Source organism: Carya illinoinensis, chromosome 4 (assembly GCF_018687715.1).
Source record: "Carya illinoinensis cultivar Pawnee chromosome 4, C.illinoinensisPawnee_v1, whole genome shotgun sequence".
Taxonomy (NCBI): Eukaryota; Viridiplantae; Streptophyta; class Magnoliopsida; order Fagales; family Juglandaceae; genus Carya; species Carya illinoinensis.
The window spans coordinates 12779701-12793355 of NC_056755.1; the positions used below are offsets into that span (position 1 = coordinate 12779701).

The following is a 13655-nucleotide window of genomic DNA, read 5'->3' on the forward strand; positions in this document are numbered from 1 at the left end:
AAACTGTAATTCTAACAGGATTATGAGGTGAGCGTTACTTCCCGTCTGATTGTTGGGAAGACGCAAGAGAGTTTAAAAGGGAATAATTGGGGAAGTTTTTCTTGGTAAAATGTGCTTTACATTCTCAAACAAGCACGTGTTTTGCACCTTACTTCTCAAACTATCAAAACTATACATTAAACCCTCCAACTATAAAAAAACCGACAATCAAAACTATACATTAAACCGGTAATTTCTCTGTAATTTGAGGACGCAAAGTGTTAGTATTGATAGATTAAAGTACAAAGTATAACATACCTATTGGTTGGACGGTGAAAAGTGTATCTTCCTATTTTCTTTTTCCCTACACCTCTCATCAACCAATCAAGGTATTATAAAGCCAAGAAATATTCATGCTATTTTAGGCTCTCCCACATCAGCATGGATCTGAGAGTTGAAGGCTTTAATTCAAATCCATTGGTTAGTCATTGAAGAAAAGATAAATCGGAAATACAGTTACCCTGTGAGTATCATCAGGATGTATGTAATGTGCTCCTATAGATGTTGGCAGAACACCTTCCATTCATTTTTTCAATATCCCAGAATTGGTAACGATGTATTGCCGCAGTAATGAAAACAAATTTATAAGTTGGTTGGAGTCGCAAGCTAATGACTTCGTGATCTTACTTTTCATATTGTTTTTCATATTGTTGGTATTTTTTTTTTTTTTTGTGAATATTTAATCAATTATTAGAGTAGTATGTTCATTTTTCTTCGTTTGCCATCATGTTCTTCCCTTTTAAAATCTCGGAAGGGGAAGATGGAAAAGGAAGATGGAATGGTACCCAGGCCTTCGACGTCGACTTCGACTTCATTAATGACATCTGAAAATGCATTTGGCCCTCCAAATGATTACCATGTGAGTGCGCATGTTGATGCCATTTATTGTTGGTTTAAGTGTGTGTGAAATGCTAATTAATAATATTGAATTGCAATGTTGCAGCATAATTATGATTCAAATATGTCCTACCCTTCGCCTCCTGGTAATCCGGATAACTTAAGGCCAGATTTTTCAGCCGGTGGAGAGTATGAAGAAAATGTTGGTTGTACATTTTCTTCAGCTGCTGATGCTATGACACTTTTTTTTGCTTTAACTTTAATGACACTAATATTGAATTTCTGCTAATCCATCTCTATATTTCCGTGTTCAGAAATGTTATTTGACATAAATGAAGATTTAGATTTAGAGGATACCACTGTTGTGTCAGATGATGAGGTACGGGTCAGAGCACCAAGATCGGGTATGGAATTTGGTAGTGAGAAGGAGGTTATGGACTATTATAAGAAATATGCCAAGCAAGAGGGGTTTGGTGTAAGGACACAAAGGACTAAGAGAGATGATGATGGGAGATCTGTGTATATCACTATTGGTTGTGCCCGTGGCGAAAAATACGTACCTAAGAACATCAATATGTCGAAGCCAAGTGCAACAACTAAAACGGATTGTAAAGCAAAGATAAATGTGACGTTGAACAAGAACGAGAAATGGGTGATCACTACAGTCGAAAGTGCGCACAACCACATTACTATCAGCCCCAAGAAGACAAGACTCTTGCGATCTCACAAGCTTCTTGATGAGCACAGTCAAAGGATCATTGACCTCAATGACAGAGCCAGAATTCGAATGAATAAGAATTATTTTTCTCTTATCGTTGAGGCGGGTGGTTATGAGAATCTAGAGTTCCAAGAGAGGGATTGTCGGAATTTCATTGACAAGGCTAGACATCAAAGGTTGGGTAAAGGAGGTGGCGATGCCCTTTACGAGTATTTTCAGAGGATGAGAAATCAGAATGATGGCTTCGTTTCTTCCATGGATGTCGATGATGACGGAAGGTTACGGAATGTATTTTAGGCTGATGCACGAAGTCGGGCGGTGTACGAGTACTTCAGAGACGTTGTGACCTTCGATACAACGTACCTAACAAACCAATACGGGATGCCCTTCGCCCCGTTTGTTGGCGTTAATCATCATGGTCAGTCCATACTCCTAGGGGCGGGGTTGACACGCATTCCTTTGTTTGGTTGTTCTGCACATGGTTGGATTGCATAAACGGTCAAGCGCCCAAAGCCATCATAACAGACCAGGACCGAGCAATGAAGAATGCAATCCACATGGTATTTCCAGAAACCCGCCATAGATATTGTCTATGGCATATAATGCGCAAACTTTCAGAGAAACTAGGATCTCACTCCCATTTCAGCACAGGGTTGAAGACTTCCATTCAGTCAGCATTGTATGATTCACAGTCCTGCACGGAATTTGAGAAGAGGTGGGGTGAACTTCTTGATAAGTATGATCTGAGGAGTAATAATTGGCTCACGTCCTTATATGAGGAGAGGACTTTTTGGGTCCGGGTTTACTTGAAGGATGTATTTTGGGCGGGTATGAGCACGACACAACGGTCAGAAAGCATGAATGCTTTCTTTGATGGGTATGTCCATTCTGGTACCACCTTGAAGGAATTCGTGGACCAATTTGATAATGCTTTGAGAAAGAAGGTTGAGGTAAAGACAACGGCGGATTTCAACTCTAGTAACCAAATCATCCCATGCATTTCCCCTTTCAACTTTGAGAAACAGTTTCAGAAGGTATACACAAATGCAAAATTTAGAGAGTTCCAAAAAGAGTTGATGGGCCTAATGTGATGTAATTGCACACTGGTAAGCAAGCAGGGGTGCATTTTAACCTTTGATATCTTGGATGAAATCAGTATTCATGAGTGTACCAAAATAGTCCACTACACACTTTATTATAATGAAGAGGAATGCGAGTTAAAATGCACGTGTGCATTGTTTCAGATGAGGGAAATTTTATGTAGGCATGCACTTAAAGTTTTGCATTTTTCCCGAATTAACGTCGTGCCAGATAAATATGTCTTGGCCCGCTGGAGGAAGGATGAGGAGAGGACGTACACATTGATCAAAAGTACTTATGATGATGTGCGTGGGAGTGGAGACTGTAGGAGGTATGAAAGGGTGGTTAAAAGATGCATGAAATTAGCAACTAAAATATCCACAAGTGAACAGAAAGTCAATGCATTCCTGCGCGTTGTTGATGACTTTGATTCGAATTGTGATGATGATACATTTGGTGGGAGATCCGAGTCAAGAGAGGTTGGACCTAACGTTCTCACGGATAAAAGTAAGAAGATATTAAGCCCCCATGTGGTTCGAGGGAAAGGAAGACCCCCAAGTAAGAGAAAGGTTCCGCCTGTGGAGAAGATGACAAGAAAAAGAAAGGTACGGAATGTATTTTGGATATTATTTTTCTATAGCATAGTGTTAAGGTAAGCAAGGACTAATCTCTCACTTTGATTGGCATGTGCATTGTAGGCTTGCAGGAAATTATTCGTTGATGACACTGAATTGTCTGCCACCCCAGGATCCCTTCACCACCAAACTGATGAAGGAATCGGTGTTGGGACACAAAACAGCATGATCACAGAGCATATGCCATTAGGAAATCAGGAGGTCTTCGGCTATTGGTTAAATGTGTCTTTGAAAATATATTTTCCCTAATAAAAGATTGCATGAAAGATAAAGCATGTTGTTACATTGTTGTTGTTTTCTTTCAGATGTGCCACGATAATTGAGTTGCTGTTTTTGTGTCTGGCATGTAATGGTCATGGTTGTTTTTGTCCATTCTCATAAGTGGTTTTTTGGTCCAGATGGAGAGGGTTGTGTGTAGTTTGTGAATAAGCAAAGTATTTTTTTTTTTTTTGGCTTTCTAATGGAGATCGATGTGTGTATAGGTGTAATATGCAAGTGTTGAAAATTCGTGGTCACAGTTTCAGATGGGTTGTGTGTATGGTGTGGTTATATGCAAATTCGTGTTCAATTTTGTCCATTTTCAGAAGGGTTGTGTGTACTGTGTGGTTATATGCTTATACTCACATTCCGTTCCTCTTGGAGAAGGTAGGGTGTAGGTTGTGGTGTATTTGCAGAAAGCAGTTTTTGTGGCTCTTCGTAGTGTTGTTGTGAGCAAAGTGAATATGCCAAAGGTAAGGTTTTTTGTGGAGATGCAATGGCTTTTCCTCTTCTTGGTAAGTAATGGTTGTTCCGAGTGTCCTTCCTCTTGGAGTTGCAATGACTAGTCCGAGTAGTCTTCATGATGGAGGGGGTTTTTGGTAGCATGATTGGTTAGTTTGGTTAATTGTGAAAATGTGGTCATATGGCCAACATACGAAGGTTGGTAGTTCTAATTATAAGTATGTTCATTTAATTTTCAGTTTTTGTGGAATTTAAGCTCCCATAAAACTGCATTGTATGATTTTTATGATGTGATTTATATGTCACAGCATCTACCAAATCTAGCCCTTCTCTTGATGCACGAAAAGATGTATAGATTGGAAGCTCACTGTCTCAGAAGGTGGTTCAGAACATATGCCCATTACCAGGTATACTAGGTTGGTTAGTTTTCAGTAATATATTATCCACATGCTTATATTCTATCTCTCCTTATATATTTGGGTGTAGACTACTCAACTGTAGTAGTGAGAATTGTAGTGATCGTGTATTTTGAGAGGGTGGTAAAATTCTGTCCATTTCCATTTTTTGCTTGCACTTAATATTGTCCATAATAGAGGTGCTTTGTTGCAAGAAACAGATTTTCCTGCAATCAAGAGCATATGCCATGAGGTTTCAGGCTTTACCACTTCAAACCCACATGTCTCTCCTCTTATTGTTTGACATTTAGGCCCCTGTTTAATGTGCCATAATAGGTAACGGATTTAACTTTGGTTATTGTCCGAATAGTATGTGCAAAATTAGTGTGATTACAGTGATTCCCTACACACGTACCCAACTGCATTTAACATTGATCTTTTCCATTTCACAGAGTTGGGTTAGTTTGGAAGTCAGCCGCGTAAGAGTCCGGAACTTTTGAATCGTCAAAAGTTGTATAGAGTATTCAGATGCATCATTCCACCAAAACCGGATTAAGGCAGCTTTTCAAAGAATGGAAATACAAAGACTAGAAGCAGCTGTGTACAGATTTTTTTTCAGATTTTGTATGAGAGTAGTATAGAGTTGTAGAGAAAGCATTGTATGTCTCATGCCCGGTAGCATGAATGTTGTGAATATTGGGAATATTGTAAGTGACTGTCCGAATTACACCCTTGGAGATGCCCTTTTATTCATTTTGTCTTTTGGATGATGTTGGTTAAATGAAGAAGGGTACGTATTTCCATGGATGATGTGGGGTCCCAAATAGTATGTTTGATATGGGGTCCCGAAATGTATGTTTCATGTGGGGTCCGGAATTATGTTGTAAAGTCCCTATTTTTCATCATATTTGGACCGGTACCTGTGTACAGATTAATTTTATGGAGAGATGGTTTTGATTCAACAACTAATCTGAGTACAAACCGATTCTTGCCATTGTAAAGTAAATTCCTGTTTCACTTGGTATTTGTAGTCTCTATATAACAAGTTACATTCCAAAATAAATCTAAACACTTGGTACCAAAATATTAGTAGGAAATAACCATTAACTAAAATATCCAAATGGTGGTTAAATGTACATAAAGTTTTACGTTGCAATCACTACAGTCACTTTGTACATCATAAACAAAAGATGCAGAAAGTTGAATTACATAGGAAGGGGTTAATCATGACTCCAGCTCCATACAAAGGGATCGATTACATATTGCTTATCCAAACCAAGCTAAAACTAATACAATTACAACAACCCAATACAAACACAATAATTTTCTTTCATTCTTTTGAAGCGTTCTCTCTCTCTCTCTCTAACTTAATCTTCCCTTTTCCGAACTTCATATTCGCGCAAAAGTACATCATCCCACATCTTCCAAACTTTATTCTCCCTACTACGTACGTTCTGATCTAACAAATTAAAGATATCCATCCAAATGAAAAATTCACACCTTGCATCCCCCTGCACACAGTACAAATTTGGAATTAGCATAGTAGCGTACACCAGGCAAGCAGCAAATAAATATTTGAAATCTACAAATGTATAGTTGCTTTACCATATCATACTTTGGACAGGCAAAGAAACTCCTTCCAGGATTAGACTTAGTGTGAGATGTCTTTAGTTTTGTTTTCAAGCCACACCAACAAGTGGGTGATTCCATTAAAAGATCATTAGACAACGATGATGATTGGGATGATGCCATGCGTGCTTCTGAAAAACTAAAGGACAGTTCAAACACAAGTGACTTTAAACATTTACAAAATTCAGTACATAGTAATATAGCCCAGTTGTGGATGTCTAACCAACAAATAATTATGGGAGTTTAAACTACAACATATTTTAATGGGAATATGGTTCAGAACTAAGCCAATACAAAAAGGGAAGAAAGTTGACATCCGAATGATGGTTGTTTCAACAAAAAGATAAAACAAAAACTATTAATACAATAAAGCTTCAAGTCAATTTTATACATTGCAAAACTATTAATACAATTTGATATCTTATGGTCATGCATCCTGATGCACTGAATTTTCTAAACTCATTCTACTATCAAAGGTAACAGATCCTACAATTTGTTCCTCACCGAATACTGCATTCAAAGAAAAAAAAGGAGTAAGCAAAACTAGAATTTTTAATTGGTTTTCCTTTGCATTTCAGCTCAAGAGCAATTTGAAAAATAACAAATACTAAAAAGATAGTCTACATGTAGTAATTTTATTAAATCAACAACCACTACTACAACTGGAAAGTACACCAACAGATCCAAGAAACCAAATGTTTCGAATTTAATACAATAGTTTAATAAATTAAAGAAGCATCAAGCCGTATAACTAGCAAAAGTAATATGCTTTTTCATATTGGCGACAAACAGAATGAATACAATAGTTTGATCAATATCACATTCCAAATAAATATGCTCTTTCACATACTGGATCACCACTGGGGGAAAAATGGGTATGATTTATGCATATCTCACAAGACCCTGACAAAGCATGAATATTTATACATATCGAATTTATACATACCTGATTAAGACCCAGACCCAGAAAAAAATTCAAGGTTAATACATAACGGACCAACACCCAAAACAATCATGAAGATTTATACATACCGGACCAACACCCACAAAAAGCATGCAGATTTATACAAACCGGACCGACACCGAGATTTATACAAACTCGGATGGAATGCGAAGAGGGGAAGGGAGGTGAGAGGTTCAAAGACGCATAGGGGGGGCGGGGGTGAGAGGTTTGGCAGGGGGGGGGGGGAGAGCATGGGACGCAGGTTGGGGATTGGGGGGGTGTCTTCTGTCCGCTGGTTAGGGAGGGGCACGGGAAGGGGGGAGAGGGGAGTTCAAGATAGGGTTCGGGAGAGGATGGGACGACCGGGGAGGGGGGAGGGGGGAGAGAGGAGAGAGAGAGGATACTTAGATTTGAAATTAAGTGAAAATGAGAGGGGGGAACGGGAGGGGGAACAAGAACGAGGATAAAATTGTAAATACACTTTAAAGCCACATCACGTGTACTCCGGCTTCAACCAAATAGTGGCTGATGCCCAGATTTATTCCCTCAAAAGTATCGAATTTTTTTTTTTTACACTAAATAACCGCAAACGGCAACAACCAAGATAGCCAGATTCATAATTCTTTTTATCTCTCTAATACGTGGTTTTGACGTGATCTATTAAATTTATTTTATAATTTGACATGTCATCTTATAAAGTCTCATATTTGTAAGACATGTATTTAAGGTGAAATTGTACAATATTCCAGATGATTGGGATCATGTTCTTATTATCAAAAGAATCACATAAAAATAATTTTATAAATTAATATGGCTTGATCTGATCTATCAGATCTGCTTTATAATAAAAGTAACTTTATAATCTAACGAATCACATTAAATCACGTCAATTTATAAAATTACTTTTGTATAATCATTTTATGGAGGGAGTATTTCTTTTATCAAAACTAAGTGCATGGACAAGAATCAAAACCAAGTGGCTGGAAAAGGTTTCTAATTCAATCCATGGCTCCTTTCATTCATGAAGACTTCTTCTCCTTACTAGATCTCCAAATCTTCGTAGTAATGCTCTCTTTTTTCTCAAGTTTCTATCATTATCCGAGTCATCAAAATGGGTTTCATCCAGATGTACTGTTTCCCCATCATCTTGGAATACAGGCGAGGGCTTTTTGCTGTTATGGGAAGTTGAATCTGGTGAATGATCTATAGTGTCGAATATTGAGCCCCCAAGTGACTCATCATTCTCAAGGTCACCCTCCACATGATCCTTATGTTTACTGGGAGGCTTCAGGTCCTTGAGACTGAAACCGAAAGCTGTGCACATTACAGTGCCATTGTAATGTTCCTTATCCCTGGAATTTTGAGTCTTCAGTTTTCTCCCTGTTTCCTTATGTTCTTCTTCTTTTGAACATTTACTCTTGTCCTCCTTCACCTCCTTTGTTGTTAATGTTTCAGAAAGCAACCTCTTCAACTCTTTGATGTCGTCAAAAGCAGTGGCATGGGTAATCCTAAGGTTTTCATTCTCTCGAGTAAGGAAATCCAAGGCATCCTCCTTTTCAGCCAGGCTGTCCTTGAGCTGGGAATTCTCATCCCTGGCAATCCCTGCTGCTGCTTTCGCAACATTAGCTTCATTCAGGGCTTGTTTAAGGATGTCACGCAGTTTCTGAGTTTCTTCCTTGGACGCCATGGCCTTATTCTCAGCTGCTGTGAGCAACTCAAGCAGTCTTCTGCTCTCTTCTTGTGCAGCAAACCTTTCCTCTTCGGCTCTTTTGATACAATCAACAAAGCCGGTTTCTTTCCCATTCCATGCCAAGAGTGAATCTTCAGCTTCTAATCTCAGCCTCTCTGCATTGTTTCTATATCGATCAGCTTCTTTCCTTGTCACACCCAAAAGTTTTTCATACTTCTCCTCCTTGCTTTTTAGCATCATTTTCAAATTCCCTGCCTCCTCTTTTGTGTACTCCAGCTCTGCTTGGGTTACTCCGAGTTTCTCCTTTACTTGGTTGGCTTCTGCCGCAACTTCTTTCAGTGCTAATGCTAAATCATCCATCGCCTTCTTCCCATTCTCTTCTGCCTCGGTTGCCAACTTCAGTTCATTTTTTAGCAAATCCATTTCCTCCATGAGAGTCGTTCCCTTTCCCTTCAAGGAAGCAGTTTTCTCACTCTCCTGTCCATGACCCAAACTCTCAAATGTTTTTTGCAAAGCAAGATCATCGTCCTTGCAACTTTGGGAATTTGGAACACTTTGCCCGGATGAGCCCTCCAATATTTTCAAACTCTCATGAAGAGAAGCAATCTCAAGCTTTGACTCTTCAAGCAGAATCTTGGTTTGCTCGAGCTGCTTTGTCTGCGCTACCAATGAATCAAACGTTTTCCTATCAGAATCCTTTTCTTTCTCTACTTCTGCCTCTAATTCCAGAATTCTTTTCCTACTTTCAGGCAATAAGGCTCTCGCACTAGCCTCAGATCTTGTCAAGTTATTCAACTCCATTTTTAACCTGGCCAATGAGGCATCTCTCTGTGCTAGTTTTTTCTCCAAACCCTTTGCCTTTGCTAGTTCGATTTTCAAAGACTCGATATTCTTTTCTTTGATCTCAAGTTCTTGACTTGCAATCGACAATGAGTCCTGCACTGAGCTCAGCTCCATTTTTATCTCCTCAACTTTCGTGGTGGACAACGCCTCACTAAGCCTCATGTTGGCCTCCAAAGCCAGCATTTTCATCTCTTTCAGCTCATCAAGTGCTCGATCCCTTTCTTTCTCGGTTACACTTAATTGCGCCTGCGACTTTTTCATCTCCTCCTCAAGATACCCCATCTGCTGCTGCTGCATCTCCAAAACTCTTCAAAGAAATAATTACAATTTTGAAAAATCAATCGTCTTGCCAAAATCAAAGTAAACTTCGGTTTCTTTTTTTCTTTTGGTTTAGTTGTTCATTCAATCCGGTTATTTATCAAAGGAAATCTAAGAAAAGAACAAATTAATTAACTTCCTTGAGAGCAATCATCATATTGATGCATGATTCAACAAATTTATTCTAAATCAAAGAAAAAATCACCCAAAAAAAATTTATTTATACCTCGGGTAGTTTCGCAACCTCCAAGTGTTTTTGTTGTAGACAATAATACTAGGGGCTTTGTATTGATTTCTGATGTTACAGATGACTGGCTGATAGGTATGACTAATGAAGGATTTGTTTTGAGAAAGTCAAAAGACCCTGAACTAGAAACCAAGAATGTTTTTCAGAGTCGCCGCCAAATCCATGAAACAACGGGTTAGGAAACTCGGATAAGCAATCAAAACGTGGGTGGAAAATTAAAAAAGAAAGAAACTGTAATTAAACCAACCAAAGGTTAAGGCCTGAAACAAGCAAAGAATGAAAAACTATCTGGAAGGGGAGAGAATCCCATAAAAGTGCACCAAAGCATGGAATTTTCAACAAAGATTGATATTGCAGAATGGAAGGAAACAAAAGATATCGGTTTTGACGGGAAACGTGTGATTCTTTGTACTACGTATTTTCAATATGAGGAGAGAGACAGAGGGAGAGTGTTTCTGTCTGTTTGTGTTTATGGAGAAAAACCCGAGGTTGGCGGATTTTCCACTAAAGGAACCTACGGCTTGAATGTAGTGTTCCGCAGCGGCAAATATGAGAGAAATGAGAGGTGGGTGCTACTTCGGAATTTGGACACACAAGTTTGTGGAACGTTGGATGATAAACAGGATTGTATCATCGAAGGATCGATCCCTATTATTATTATTATTATTATTATTATTATTATTATTGTTGTTGTTTCATTTCATATACTGATGTTAGCAATGTACTATAGTTGTCAAATAGTATCATTTTCGTTTGCTTGGAACGGATCTTCGTAACCTGAAAATGTATCTGTTGATGGGGAATGTCCAAATCCAAATTGGGTGTCTGACCGCTGATTGAAGGTGGCTTTCAGCCGGCTAATGAAGTGTTGGGAGATCACACTTCCAACAGCGACCAACTGAAAATCCCATGACCCACCATAAATGAAGTGGGCTTAATTAGACTGGTGTTCTGACTTCCAATTATATGCTTAACCCATCAAGAAAAGAAAAAGTGCCTGCAAGCACATAAAAGCTAAACCCACCCAGAGGAGGCGCATGTACAACAATGGAGTGGCCGTTTCTCTTGGGTGCATTTGGACGTTTTCTTTCTTTTTTTATATTTTTTCAAAAGTTCGTGAATTGGATCGAATATAAGCATGTGTAACGAACACTGGTGTAGAATTTTTTCACTAAACACATTTGTGGGTGCTTTCTTGAAGTACACGTCCGTGGACCTAGTCTCACCCTATTTTTGGGACTTCTATGACGGCAGAAAGGCCTCATCATTCTCTCATTTCATATATGTTGCTTGATTTGGATCTTTATTTTAACAGCTCATGTATTTAATTTTTGTCATAAAAAATCAAATTTATACTAGAAAACACGCTCAGAACTGGAGTTCCAGGCGCGAACCCTGCCTTCAAACAAGAAGCGGAGCCATGCACCAAAAACGCTTGGAATGAAACTGATAAAAGCAAAGTCCTATGGCCGCCCAGCCCCAACACCGTCTGGAATCTCTCACATTTAGTAGTGGCGCATTAAGCACACGAAACAGGACCCGACCACACTACCTGTTGCCCCCTCCACAATCAATTCCAACCAAAAGCAATGATACGCCCATTCAGTTTCATTCAGTTTCCTGATCATCTCATCACATCATTCACCGAGCAAGTTAGTAAATCATCCAACAACTAGAATCTGATCACTTGCCCCCCAACGGATAACATGCCCAATTTTCATTTCCTTAAAAAGTAAAAGGCGGTCTAGGAACATTTAACAATAAAACAATAAAAATACTAACACATTAAATTAATTGTCGAGACAAAGGCATCATTATGAAACGTTTGCCAGTTATAACCAATATATATCCAAACTACAACTCAACATTAGACCTCCACCTATGGCTGGCTACCTAACAGAATTTAATAGAAAAATAACAATACACATAAATCCCACCATCCACAGCCACCAAAACCATATATTCAATTCACCCCAACAACATCCACATTCTAGCCCCCATTCGAGTCACATTTCTTAGGCACGCTCACCCCTGATCCTCCTAGCCAGCTGGATATCCTTGGGCATGATGGTAACCCGCTTGGCATGGATGGCACACAGGTTGGTGTCCTCGAATAGACCTACCAGGTAAGCCTCGGCCGCCTCCTGAAGAGCCAACACCGCATGGCTCTGGAAACGCAGATCGGTCTGCAATGGCACTCACAAATGATTAGCAAAATCCATTTACCAACATACCTGATGATTCTTTACCCCCCAAAAAAAAGAACTAATCAATCACCTTGAAATCCTGGGCAATTTCACGGACAAGCCTCTGGAATGGCAGCTTCCTGATCAGGAGCTCAGTACTCTTTTGGTACTTACGGATTTCTCTGTATAAAATTGAAAACAAAATTTTTTTTTAAAAAAAAAAGGACATTTAGTAGAACGGACTAATTTACCAACCCATTAAAGCAAGAGAACGCATGTTTTCCTAATCAAAGAGGAAAATGACCGACTTACCGAAGGGCAACAGTACCAGGGCGGTAACGGTGGGGCTTCTTGACTCCACCGGTGGTCGGGGCAGACTTACGGGCAGCCTGTGAATAGTAGCAAAGGCATGGGATGACAGATACAATTAACATACATCTAAGAACAACAATCGCAAGAGAAACAATTTAGACTCCAAAGTACAAACCTTGGTAGCGAGTTGCTTCCTAGGAGCCTTTCCTCCAGTCGACTTACGAGCAGTTTGCTTCGTACGGGCCATCTGCGAAAAAATACCAAATCATTTCATTAGAATTAAAAAGCGAGACTGAAGTTGTCCTTGCCGAAACAGAGCGAAAATAATCTCTCAAATAGAGTCAAGACAGGACCTAGAAAAAAAGGAAAAAAAGGCTAAAGCTAGACTACATAGAATACAAGTTTTCCCAGAATGTGTCTGAACACACAAAGAGAACAAGACGAGATAAAAATTAACGTTAAGCACTTTCAAAATTGGGAATGCATGTCCATATATTTAAACGCGGACTCTGTTACCGAGAAAATTAGAAGAAAGAAAGATAAACTTAATTGCTTCATGTTCTCCAAAACTTGGGAGAAAAGTTCAGACAAAAATACCGTTTTCGTGTCCTCTTCAAAACCCCATATTGAACAAGCTCAATATAATTACAGATCAAGGACACTTGGCCACAAATTTCCTGGGACAACAAATTTTACAGAAACCATGGAGGTCATCTAAGAAAAATCAACTACATCACAAAAGAACGATCCAAAAAAACTCAAAACAGTAATATTATGAGATCATACAGCCAAAAATAAAAAAACATGCCTTCTTGATTCAAAACCCTAACTCTTAAGGAATTCAAGAGAGAACGACGACGAGACAACCCAGAAGTTTAGACAAATATGGAAGAGCACCAAATCAGAACGAAAATAGAAACGAAAACCAAAATTTCGAACAAAAAATATGAAACGTACCTCTTCTCTCTCGTTTCTCTCAACTCAATGAGCAGTGTCTTCAACAGCCAAAGATTTGGATTTGAAAGACGTTGGGGGTTATATATAGCCTGTGCCAATAGGATCG

General features: G+C 39.0%; 3 protein-coding genes across 4 annotated transcripts; 1 reads left to right on the forward strand and 2 right to left on the reverse strand.

Moving 5' to 3' along the window:
- The first annotated feature begins 799 nt into the window (after positions 1-799).
- On the forward strand, positions 800-4814 carry LOC122306250 (protein FAR1-RELATED SEQUENCE 5-like). Its single transcript, XM_043118684.1, has 9 exons — positions 800-898; positions 983-1082; positions 1191-1872; positions 2031-2628; positions 2839-3279; positions 3373-3510; positions 3984-4040; positions 4338-4436; positions 4761-4814. Exons 1-9 carry the CDS (start codon positions 800-802, stop codon positions 4812-4814), a joined length of 2268 nt encoding a protein of 755 aa, XP_042974618.1.
- A 3017-nt stretch (positions 4815-7831) lies between these two features.
- On the reverse strand, positions 7832-11703 carry LOC122307267 (putative WEB family protein At1g65010, chloroplastic). The gene is made up of 2 exons (XM_043120033.1): positions 10074-11703; positions 7832-9836 (listed from the first exon to the last, which is right to left on the reverse strand). The coding sequence occupies exon 2, from the start codon at positions 9824-9826 to the stop codon at positions 8012-8014; it is 1815 nt and encodes a 604-aa protein (XP_042975967.1). The 5' UTR covers positions 9827-9836; positions 10074-11703; the 3' UTR covers positions 7832-8011.
- Positions 11704-11855: 152 nt separating this feature from the next.
- LOC122307270 (histone H3.3) lies at positions 11856-13639 on the reverse strand. 2 transcript variants are annotated; one of them, XM_043120036.1, is made up of 6 exons: positions 13550-13610; positions 13190-13269; positions 12768-12839; positions 12593-12669; positions 12372-12462; positions 11856-12280 (listed from the first exon to the last, which is right to left on the reverse strand). In XM_043120036.1, the coding sequence occupies exons 3-6, from the start codon at positions 12837-12839 to the stop codon at positions 12110-12112; spliced, it is 411 nt and encodes a 136-aa protein (XP_042975970.1). In that variant the 5' UTR covers positions 13190-13269; positions 13550-13610; the 3' UTR covers positions 11856-12109. The 2 variants fall into 2 exon arrangements, with proteins under 2 accessions (XP_042975970.1, XP_042975969.1); XM_043120035.1 differs by lacking the exon at positions 13190-13269 and having other exon boundaries at positions 13550-13639.
- Between the last annotated feature and the right edge of the window lie 16 nt (positions 13640-13655).

Bases quoted from the DNA above. Each gene is read 5' to 3' on its own strand.
- LOC122306250 (XM_043118684.1), top strand. From the start codon at position 800: ATGGAAAAGGAAGATGGAATGGTACCCAGGCCTTCGACGTCGACTTCG. The intron at 3,280-3,372 runs GTACGGAATGTA...TGTGCATTGTAG, and splicing joins AGATGACAAGAAAAAGAAAG to GCTTGCAGGAAATTATTCGT. The intron at 4,041-4,337 runs GTAAGGTTTTTT...TATATGTCACAG, and splicing joins GCAAAGTGAATATGCCAAAG to CATCTACCAAATCTAGCCCT.
- LOC122307267 (XM_043120033.1), bottom strand. From the start codon at position 9,826: ATGCAGCAGCAGCAGATGGGGTATCTTGAGGAGGAGATGAAAAAGTCG.
- LOC122307270 (XM_043120035.1), bottom strand. From the start codon at position 12,839: ATGGCCCGTACGAAGCAAACTGCTCGTAAGTCGACTGGAGGAAAGGCT. The intron at 12,463-12,592 runs GTAAGTCGGTCA...AATTTTATACAG, and splicing joins CCTGGTACTGTTGCCCTTCG to AGAAATCCGTAAGTACCAAA. The intron at 12,281-12,371 runs GTGATTGATTAG...GTGCCATTGCAG, and splicing joins AAATTGCCCAGGATTTCAAG to ACCGATCTGCGTTTCCAGAG.